Here is an 11,608-nt window from a genome sequence, read left to right as displayed (position 1 = left end):
ACATACCCACACATGCAGGTAGTGCGCAAAATAAAAAGTGCGGAAAAACAATCGGAAAAAGATTGGCAACAATCCAATCAGCTATACTGTAATTGGCAAAATGCAAAATTGCGAATGAACGAATACTTTTTGCGGCAAATTGATTGGGAACTCAAAATTGGCAAAATGATGAAATGTATTGCAAATGCGGTTTCAGTTCGGTTTGCTTTTTGTTCTGGCCCACAAGTAATGATATGTGCTGCTATATCGAGCGGAAAAGCAAGTGCGTTGAGCATTTTTCGTTTGTGGGGGATATGTGTTGGCTTACATTAAATTTAATGCTTCGTCCACACAGAAAACTTTTCCTGGTAGAACAACTAATAAATAGTGTCTCTTCAGCAATAAATAAAACAGGTTGCATAGTTTGTTTTACTAAGATAATATTTGTATTAAAGTTTGTGGTAAAATTAAATCTTAATGTTCTTAGCTTAGTTACTTATTAAATATTTTTAAAACAGGTAATGCTTTATTGACATTTTTTGCTTTCAAGGCAAATTCCGAAGTTGGCTTATATGTATAGTTGATTTGAAATTTCTTCGATACCAGTAGCATATAATTCATTTTACACTTCTAATCGATCACTTAACCAATTATATCTTCCTCTGCGAACCATCCACATTCGTTTTTTCCTCTCCATTCATTCGCCAGTTTTCAAACTTCCTAACTGACTGACTGACTGACTGATTGCTTTGTCTTATCGATGCCCTCGAACCGAATACAATTCAATTTGTACAACTGCCACGCCCACCGGGCAAGTGACGCCCAATTTGTCTTCTGCTTGTATTTATTTCCTTTTTGGCCTGGTTTTACCTCGGTCTGTTTTGCTGGCGCTTCTAATCAGAATTTGTAACCAATTTTCAAAGCTTGCTGCGTTTCCTTTGTCGCTTACGCAATCATCCAATAACCATTTTGTACCAGCTACAAAAAAAGCATTTGACTTTTCGATTGAATCAAACAATCAATTATCTTGTCTTGTTGTGTCCCATACTTTTTTCGTAATATTTTCCTCAACTGCATCTGGTTCAGCCTTTGTTTGTTACCATTTCCCTCTTTTGACGTTGTCTTCAAGCAGTTGCCATTTTTATTGGCCACATTTTTGGGTAATGCACAATGTCAAACGGAACTGACTGCACTCGAAAAGAAGACAAGAAATTGGTCTAAGAGGGCAATTCACTCACAATCATTGCCGCGGAATGAAACATTGGAATCTTCTGAAAGATTGATTAAATAGGAATAGTAGTTTTTGATATTACAAAGATATACCTACGCTAAGATAGTGACTAAAAAATTCTACTTAAATCCAAACGCATTAATATTATTTTTGTTTAGATTTCGTTTGGGAATGGAAGTCATACTCGTATTTGGATGTGAAATGGAAAGAGTTCTTACGGATATTTGCACGCCATTCGGGAAACGTAACCGACTTTTTAGTGGTCGACTCGACATTGCCGGCCATCTTCCACGTCAACAGGAAGTCAAATATACGCACACGCACTCGCACACAAGCTCACAAGGGCACACACACGCTTATGGCCAGGCAAATACAAACATGTCCGCTGCAAAATGGCGAGCATAAATTTCCGCTTCCGCCGGCTGACGTTTTATGAGCAGAAGAGCGCCGCCAAAAAGAAAGTGCCAGAGACTGAGTCAAAGATTGTTTATGGTGGCCAACAGTTGATTCATCGCATTTAATGGATAACGCCGAAGCACATTCAGCAGAAGGGGAATCAAATTCGCGAACGGAGTGAGCATATGCGAGTGCTGCCATTTTATGCTGAATTTATGAATTTATTTCTGGCGAGAACGCGCGAAGGGTCTCTAATATATTGGGGCAATAAATTCGCCAAGGAGACATGTCTCTGTGCAGATGCCCAGGGCGCGAATGGAACGTAAATTCCTTCACTCACTCAACTCCTTCATCAATTATGATTATTTACATGTGATGCAGCATGACTGCGCAGCACGCGCCGCTTAAAGCCCCAATTACCAGTGATTGTTTGTCGAAGCGGCCTGAAATTGCATCGCCTGATCCCCCAATTGTTGGCCAGATGGCGATGGCTTATCATTTAATGAACTGCTCGGATCACACAGTATTGCTACACAATATGACCATTGTAGTTATGGCCAATATTCCCCTCTTATTGTCCCCCGTGTGCATGGCTTTTGTTTAGCGCGCTAGAGTCGGCGCTTACTTTTATTTAGGTCAACTTTATTATATGCACATAATTACAAAAGCCAACACACTGAGCCTCCAAGTGTGTGTGCCTGCCGGAGATAAAGCATTTATGAAGACAGACATGTGGGAATTGCGGTGCTGGCAGGACAAACAAAGTGCCATCGTGGGGAAATCCGGGACACCGCCTCCGCCCGCCACCCGCCTTCCGAGTCTCATTTATTTGCGCTGTTCTAATAATAAGAAATAATGTCGTTTCATGTCCTATTCCAGCTTGGCCTATTGTCCATGTCCTTGCTTCTGCTTCTCCGGTCGCCAGGACGCTCCAAATGCCCAAAGTAAAATATTTATGCGACAAAAGACAATTTTGGATTTATGCCCCCTTTCTATGTGTGTGTGTGTTCTTTATTCACTTCCAACCACCAGTGCTAAAAGCAGCTGAGTTGGGCATTTGTGCCTATGGTTTGGTTTTTGGTTGAACAGGAACTGCTCCATAAATAGCACAGCCTTGTCAGGCTCTTTCGTGTGCGAATTTATGTGGCAAAGGCCAGGAAATTGCATGGCCAACATGGCTCGATCGGGGCAGCATTGTGGCCTAAAACTGGGGCAGAAAACCAAAGTGTGCAAGCTTTAATTGAGGTTCATTTGGATGGCTGCAAACGCATGGCATTCTCCGGGCAAGCACATTTTACAAATGATAGAAGTTCGTACTCGTAACTGGACTTAAACATTGGATGAGATGATGTGTTTGGGTTTCAATTCTAGTACATACCCACTTTGCAGGTAATGAATGTAATCGACACATAGATCAACATTTAATCTCTGAGTCCTAGCTAAAGCTCTCAAGGTTTGGCGTAAAAAAATATATATAACGACAAAATTTTAGTAGTAAATGAAAATTAAGAGTGGTCCAATCCGATCCTATCGCAAATGCGCAAGAAGGCGTTGCAGGGGCACCGCTCCGCTGGCCGGGAAAACAATCCACCACAGTTCAGAAGGGGGGGCTGTCAGGACTACCGCTCCCAACGGGCGGAGACGTATCCCTCGATCCCAACAGGAAAGCCGCATTGCGACCCCAACAAGAACGAGGCAACCACACGGTTAGCCAGCAACCTCGCGGCCGATGGCAGTGGGCGACCCTTCGACATGGTCAAAGACGACGTGCTGCTCGCTTGGCAGCAGAGTCCTCACAAGGACACGTTGGGCTTCTATGGCGTAGGGTCGCCCACCCACCAGCCCGAGTCGGTGGTGTTTAACCAGGTGGTTGCCGCCTGCTTGGTCAAGGTCAACGGTGGCGGCACTCAGCGGAGGGTCTCTAAGCAGGCTAAGAAGTCCTTCCCAAGGGACATGCTGGCGGAAAAGAACCATATCCCTCAGAATTGCAAACCCTTTATCTTGAACCGCCAGGCATTGCAGTCGGATCTACAGCAGATTCCCCACGTTCAACAGCAGCTCGATCCCCGAAAAGCATTCGAGGTGTTATATTGCCCTGATTCTCCTCAGGTTACTCGCGATTCCACCAGAGTGGCACGCCATCTGTACACTGGTATTTCCAGGGATCAAGTTTTCGACATGGAGCCTGCGAGGCGAAAAGATCCACGTGGTCTGCGTCGACGCCATTGGTACTGCCCACCGGATTGCTTAGAGCCGCGCCAGCCTCAGCACGAGTGGCCAAAGAACAAGTTGGATCCTCATCCCCTTAACAAAGAGTTTCGGAATTGTCCGCAAGAAAAAGAGGAGCACAAGAGTACGGAACCAATAAACTACGACCACCTGTACAGTAGAATCCTTAAGTGCTTTGAGCAAAAACATTGTCCAGATCCCCTTTGCGAGCCTTATGAGAAATGCTGCAAGCCAAAAAGGTCCCATGGAAAGGATAACCAAGGAGGAGGTGACAGTCAAATACCCAGAGGTGATCTAGGTGATCCGACAGGGGAGGAAAAGCGCGAAACAGGAGAGGATGGTAAAGATAAAGTAACTGGAGTACGAGACGAAGGAACCGTAGATAAAGAAGATGGCAAGGATAAAATAAAAATTACAAATAAGAAAAGCAATAATGATGGTAATAGGAACATAGATATAAATACAGAAGAGGATATATATACAGAAAAGGAAAGAGACAAGGATATAGTTAACGAAAATGCCAAACAGACGGATAAAAAAAGGCATCAAGAACCAGATAAAAGGAAAGAAAAGGTGAAAAAGAACAAAAAAGAAAAATATAAAGAAAGGGAAAAGAAAAGAGGAAAAGAAAATGAAAAGAATTGGGAAAGGGAAAGGGAAAAAGAAAATAAAAGGGAAAAGAAAAAAGAAAAGGAGAGCGAAAGGGGAAGGGAAATGGAAAAAGAAAGAGAAGTAAAAAGAGAACAAGATAAGGAAAAGCGAAAGGAAAAAGAAAAGGAAAGGAAACGGGAAGGGGAACAGAGAGAACACGAGAAGGAAAAAGACAAAGAAATAGAAAAGGAAAAACAACGTGATAAAGAAATGATAAAAGAAATAGATAGAGAAATAGAAAATAGAAAACGAAGAGAAAAAGAAAGTAGGAAGGAAAAAGAAAGAGAGAAGGAAAAGGATATGAAAAAAGAACATGAAAAGGAAAAAGAAATAGAAAAAGAAAAAGAAGAAGAAAAGGAAGAAAAAGGTAAGGGACAAGAAAAAGAAAAGGAATCAGAAAAAGAAATAGAAAAGGGAAAGAAAAAGGGAAATGGAAAGGAAAGGGAAAAAGGAAAAGATGTTAACAAAGAAAAAGTAATTGAAAAGAAAAAAGATAGAGAAATAGGAATAAACAAAGACAAAGAAAGAAATAAATTTCCAGAGAAGGGCAAAGAAAAAAACAAAGAAGAGGATATAGAATATGAAAAGGATGACCTTGATAAGTATAAAAATCAAAACAAAAAAAAGAACAAAATTAAAATAAGCGAAGACATTAAGAACGAAGTAGATAAAGTGTCAGAAAACAAGGAAGGGAATAATAAACCGAAACGTAATGAGCCAGAAGAGCCCCCGCGATTCTCCGAAATGGAAAGACGTAAAACGCAACCGGAAATCCCTTCGGAGTGGGAGCACGAAAGACCTAGCAAAAGAGGAACTTCGGTGGATGAATACGAGTTTCCAGCTTTAGAAATCGTCAGGAACGAGGCAGTGGTTCCGACTTGTAAGCTGAAGGTTCCGCCCAAAAGAAAAAAAAGGAACAGGGAGAAGAACTTTTGCAAGGATACGCCCAAGAAAACCTGCCCACCTTGTCCACCGGCAGGTTGCCAGTGCGAGATCTGTAACTTCATGGATCGCCCGTATAACGAACGGGAGGCTCCCTTCATGCGCGAAATGAGGCGTGCGGAGCAGAGGCGCCAGCTACGTACCTACTACCGCCAAATGTGTCATCAGGAATTGATCCGGGATCGACGTAGGCCGGAGTACCGGGCGCCTAACCACCAATGCGATCCGATCTGCTGCTCCAACTTCTTGTGCCAAAATCCCCGACTCGCCGAGCACTGCGATTGCCTAGGAGCCGTGCAGGAGCTGCAGAATCTTCTCTCCGACGCCAAGGACAACGAGGACCACAGCAGACTTCTCCTGCGCGTCGATAATCTTCGGAAACGAGTCTGTCAGCGAATGTGCGATTCCATTCTGGCGTGAACTGGATCGGAGGGCATTCGAGTTATTGAATGTAAATTTGTTGTTTTTGAGAAAGTACCAATGTATGTACATATGTAATATGTGTAATATCTGAGTATTTGTTTTAGGTTAAACAAGACATGTAAATTTAATATAAGCATACTTATTTAGCTTATGAAAATTCACTTATAATTTAATATAGATATATGCATTACAGCCTTTCCTAATTAATGAAACCAGAATCTATTTAACCGCATCGAAAAAGCAATTTAAGATGACAGACCTTAACACTACGAGAAGCACTTTGCCACTCGTTTATAATTCTGCTAATACAGAGCACTTATTACATAATGGCAATCGGCAAACAAATTGTGAGTGTCAGTCCCTAGCAAAAAAAAACAAAATCCTTGGGCAATCATTGGGTTTGGGTGTGTTTGGCCAAGGCCCAGCACTACAGCCACTCCATTTTCAATATCGAATTTCCCAAAAATTTTTCAACAGCCGCAAACACTTGAACGTTTTCCCAGCGCTCAATTAAAGGCCATTAGGCAGCAGTGTGTGCAGGAGTCCCAGGGGGGGAAGTCCACAGAAAGCTATCGAAAACTTCCCCAACCCCTTACCCAAATCCATTGCAATGTGGCGCTATGTATGGCCAAAGGATATACTGGAAACACGCATTGAATTTCGCAGACAAAGGACACAGGCTTGTGGCGAATTTTTCCCCCATATGCACAAATTCACATGGTGAAAATCTGCCCCACGTTCACCCATCTGCTCTTCGGAATCTCCTCATAGTATTATCCCTCGGGCACATTACCAGACGAAAAATTCGGCTTTGGTCGTGGAGGCTGGGGAGTAATTAAAGTTTTGCTCAAGTGTCGATAAATTATGCGGAAGACGCTCTATGCAAATGGCTCACAACAGTACGAGCAGCTGCCAAGCGAGGCTTGACGAACTGACAACCTGACATACTGCAGGACGGATAGATGGACGGACGGACAAACTGGCGGACAGACGGACAAGCCGGCGGACGGACGGACGGACGAAAAGGCGGACGGACGGAAAGGCGGACGGGCTGTTGGGCATTCTTTCAGCCTCCGAATGACAGGCACTTCATCATCGTGTCCTTCGGCGAGTGTGTAATTCATCACGCGAACAACCGCAGCTTCCCCCTCTGTCCATCCCCAAAAGTGACATGACATGTTGAGCCGGCAAAAGTGGGGGAAACGGATCCCAGATTCAGTAATTTCCCATCTACTGGAGAAGGCTTTAAGTTCGGTGAGCCGCTTTTCGGAATGAGGCACAAGGAATGCTATTAAGCAAGTTGACATTAATCGTTTTGACTTCCAGCAGTGGAAGGAAGAAGATGGGGAGGCTGGGGGAAAAGTCAAGGCTGCCTCATGTGTCCTGGTGCTAATGAAGCTCTGGTAGTCAGTAGGCTGCCTGTAATGCGAAAACAATTAAGTATGTAAAATGCAAATGACGGCCCTAAAAATCTTGTCAAAATGCTCGTCATGCATATTGATAAGCTTAAGGAGTGGAACCGAACTGGAGGTCTGACATTATGTGCAATTAGTACATCTTACTTGGCTGTCGTCGGTGAATAAATATGAGCCCTAAGATTGGCAAATACCCAGATGTATGTATGTATTAGCCACATGTTATACATTAGCCACAAGCCGTTTGTAGAACATAATTATTACATTAAAATTTGCGTTGAAACTAACATTATGCATGTATTATCAATGGATACTTTCGTTCTGCACTTTACCTCAAACTGAAACAAATGTTACTTTAGAGGTCTAATCATGCCTTACATTTCAGTGGGAGTATTATTCGAAGAGTATGCCAAAGTTTAATGAGGTACTAATTCTCGAATCCAATCTTCAATAATGTGCAAATAAATATGCACTTAGCAATCTCCCTGTCATTTTGAATGTACATATGTCCGTCTTATGAAATCGGTTTCGGGCAGAACAAAAGCCTAATTAGCCCCAATGAGCTCGTCTGCAATCAGTTGTTATGTGCCAAAATCCTAATTTATGTGGAGAATAGGTAAATTGTTGGTGCAGTTGGAATGATAAAACGCAAACTGGAAAATGGTTAGAGGGATTCGATAAACAGGATTACGCATACGCCGTGTGGCAAACCGCCCACAAACTTCCGTTTAAGCCGCCGGTCTGATTAAACTACTGCAAATTCCTGCATGCACTACCATATATTTATGTTTGCTTAATTAATGAACACTAATACCCTTGTTTACTGGCCCCCAGTCCCATAACCCTAATTCTTCGCCCCCCTTACTTAACCAATTTCCTGTTGCCCAGAGCCAGGTACAAATTTTAGTTAGTTAGTGAAGATGCTGGGATCTGTTGCTTGTATTGCTTGCGTGGAGCTGCACATTAATGTTAATGCAATTATGAAATTCAAATCTTGTTTATTTATGTGCCGATAATTCCGGGGTTTTGACTGAAGTTCACCGGGTAAATTGGTACTGACAAAACAAATGCTGAAGAAATTTTCAATATTTACTAGGAAAGTGTCATTAACATAATCAGCTGTATTTTGAAAAGCTATTAGGTTGAGGATTTATACTCTCGGTTATCGTATTGCTACCTCTAAACACAATAATACGAAAATTTCTTACAACCAAAATTCTTCCTTCTAAATGAGAAGCCACCAACTTTTCCCTCCAAACTTTTCCGTCCAGCTCAGTTCTCTTTAGAAGCGGTAATAATAAGAATGAAGTTTGAGTGCCTTCACGAGCGCTAACAACGTATCATGATGGCGATTAGCATTAAACTGGGCCTGGACCCGCACATAAAACCGTTTTATGTACCAAATATACAGGTGAGGGGCACAACGATGTGGGGGAAATGCAGGTGACACTCCCTACCAACAAACCGCCCTCAAAAAGATGCCCAATTTGCCGCAAATGTTTCGGGTTTTTATTGGGCGCGTGCTGCTCTTGTGAGTCTTCAAAATGGCCAGAACATAAAAATTGTATTAAGCCATAAAGTGGAGCGCAGAGTGTGGAAATAAAAGCAGCTAAAATAAACATGAAACGATTTTATATGCGGCTGCCAGACAATTGAATTGACTTCTTGTACTTTTCGCAAAGGCGTGTCTTGATTCATCTATTAAACTCTATTGTTCTGGCAGTCAAAACTCCATTGGATCTGAATTCATGTTTCGTCCTTCCTACTCGTAAGTTCTGCTGTTTATACTGAGCAAAAAAATATGAGATTTTATATTCGATTTTTTCGATTTCATATTTTCCTTTCATATCCATTACTCATTCTTTAAGGGTATATGCGCATATCCTGCTCACCCCAAAAAACCTTTTTGGTGTATTTCTCAGCTCTTCATATATCCGATGGTCACTCTCAAAAGGTAAAAAAAAAAACTCTAAATATCCTTAAGCTGAAAGGAAAACGTTTGAGTTCTAAAACTAGTAAGCCTAGTCGTTAAATTAAGTTCATGAGGTTTATCAGCTTGGTTATTTCTATGATGCGAAAGAATTTATACAAGAAGTTAGAGAAACAAGTTAATGGATTAACTTATTCACGTTCTTATACATTTCTGCAAGGTATCCTTTAGTCGCCCATCGAGTTGCAATGTAATACTTTTTGCTGAACTCACGATGTTTGTCATTTGTGAGTTGTGTGATGTTTGTGCGAGGGAAGGTAGGACCACTTGAATCCAGAATCCCCCGACACCGAGTTCGAAGTCTGAAGTCAAGTGCGTTTGCTCCGTGCTCCTGCACTTGCCCCAAATATGATTTCAATATTTTTTCAACTAAGAACATTTCAATTTATGTTCCGTCGGTTCTGGTTTTGGTTCTTGCTCGGTATGCGAGGTGCCGCCCTCTGCAGTGTCCTCCGGCTTAGTGCAAACATAAATCGCAGAGCATATTACACAATGCGAGATGCGTGCCCGGCTTCCATGGCTGCATGGAGGCAAGCAGGAGGTCCCGGCGGCTGTGCATCTCCTTTTCCTGGCAGTGTTTGCATTGCAAATGGCTGAAACGGTGGTGGGGCAGCGGATTGAGTAAGCATAGTTAGGGTTACGGGAACAAAGAGCAAACTTTTTACGCTACGATTGTCCTGTTGCTGCACTGGAGCGGAAAGGAGCGCCAAGGAGCGACAGGAGTGGGAACTCCCGGCCACTAAAGATCCAGCTTGTGTGGGCAGAGATGAGGGCTCCATGGCCCTAAGAACCCAGCACGCTCCGATTAGAGCCAGACAACGTGGGAAACTGTTGAACTATCAATATTGTAAGGGGAGCGTGAACGGGATTTTTAAAATATTCATTCGTCCTTGATTAATCTTGTTCTGCAATCAATCAATGTTTGGGAAGGGTACTCGTTCAAATTAAGTGCTTCACCGTTCTCACCAAAAGCACTGAATAATAAATATTTCGTTACAGATTATAGTGCTACAAAGAATTCAAAATTATAGTGTTCTTTATACAAATAAGATGGGGTCATGGTTTAATTAAAAAATCATCAATTGTATTCTTTTAGTACATTTATATAAACTATATTGGAAGTTCTCCAGAATCAAGATGAAATATATTGGCTAATCAAGAGGACCACAGATCGCTCGTGTCACTTTGCTATCGCCATCGCCAAGATAGTTTCCAGCAGAAAAGAGACATCCCCTGCCAGTGGTTCGCCTCCAAAAGCGTCCTGGCTGCTCCTCGTCTACGTGTCCTGCCTGCCAAAGCATTCAAATTGTTTACCGTATGAGCGGGGTGCGCACGTGAAAGCCAAAAGAAATTGTAGTAAATTTTAAATGGTACGGCAGCAAAAATGTGCAGCGCCGACTCCGATGCTCCTCCTCGCCGTGAACCAGGAACCAGAAGCTGAGGGCTGGGAGCAGGGAGCAGGGAGCTGGGAACTGGAAACTGGGAGCTCGGATCTGGGATCCAGGGAGCCTTGACGCAGTGTAATTTATTGGCAGCACGTTTATCATGCCGTCGACTCGGCCTGAACCTGGTGCCTTCTCCTGCTCCTCCTGCTGCTCCTGCTCCTCCTTGAGCTCCTCCTCAGGCCCAGTGACTCGGAGTCAGCAGCTCTCTCGCCTACATGCAGTGCAGCATCGTCCTTGTTCCCCCCGTTTCCCCACAACTCCTGGCGTTCCGACTCCCTGGTAAGCCCAAAAAATGAAACCATGCGCCGCATGCAAAATGCCTATGCTTAGGCATGCACTAAGCTTTAAAACGTGATCCAAAATGTGGAATAAAGTTCTATGAGGAAACAAATTTTCAGCATGTGCACGAACTTTTGGTTTTAAGTAGCGAAGGTTAAATAATGCTTGCATACGATTAAAATATTTATTCTAGCTTAAAAGAGAGTGAAAGCAATGAATCTGTAGCCACCAAGTTTAAAAGACTTTTCGGATATACAATTTCGTGCTCCCCTTTCTCACAGTGCAGTCTGCACTCAGAGCGCTGCAGTTGGATCTGTTTCCGCCCCGTTTTCCTGCCCCCAGCTTGCCACAATATTTGCACAAATTGCATCCAACGGGCGGGCGATGGCGGGCTCCTTTGCCACATCCTTTTTACTTACTTTTATCGCTAGCCCCAATGTTTGTCGAGCATTTTGAAAGCCGGCTCGAAGCCCTTTTCCCATTGTTTGTCTGCGGCAGCGGCGGCTGCAACATTCATTAAAATGTTGCCAATGTGTTTTTGTGGCAAATTGAAGCTGTCTGAGGCCTCCGCTCCGGCTGGGCATCTGGGATATGCATTTTCCGAGTAGTTTCATATGCATAAACATGA

General features: G+C 43.0%; 1 protein-coding gene across 1 annotated transcript; it reads left to right on the top strand.

Moving 5' to 3' along the window:
• Window positions 1-2,977: 2,977 nt before the first annotated feature.
• Window positions 2,978-6,008, top strand: LOC6529689 (zinc finger CCCH domain-containing protein 13). Its single transcript, XM_039372632.2, has 2 exons — window positions 2,978-2,995; window positions 3,046-6,008. The coding sequence occupies exon 2, from the start codon at window positions 3,143-3,145 to the stop codon at window positions 5,846-5,848; it is 2,706 nt and encodes a 901-aa protein (XP_039228566.1). The 5' UTR covers window positions 2,978-2,995; window positions 3,046-3,142; the 3' UTR covers window positions 5,849-6,008.
• The last annotated feature ends 5,600 nt before the right edge of the window (window positions 6,009-11,608 follow it).

Source organism: Drosophila yakuba, chromosome 2R, assembly GCF_016746365.2.
Source record: "Drosophila yakuba strain Tai18E2 chromosome 2R, Prin_Dyak_Tai18E2_2.1, whole genome shotgun sequence".
Taxonomy (NCBI): Eukaryota; Metazoa; Arthropoda; class Insecta; order Diptera; family Drosophilidae; genus Drosophila; species Drosophila yakuba.
Note: the sequence above shows the minus strand (reverse complement) of the source record. Positions and strands in the feature narration are given on the sequence as shown.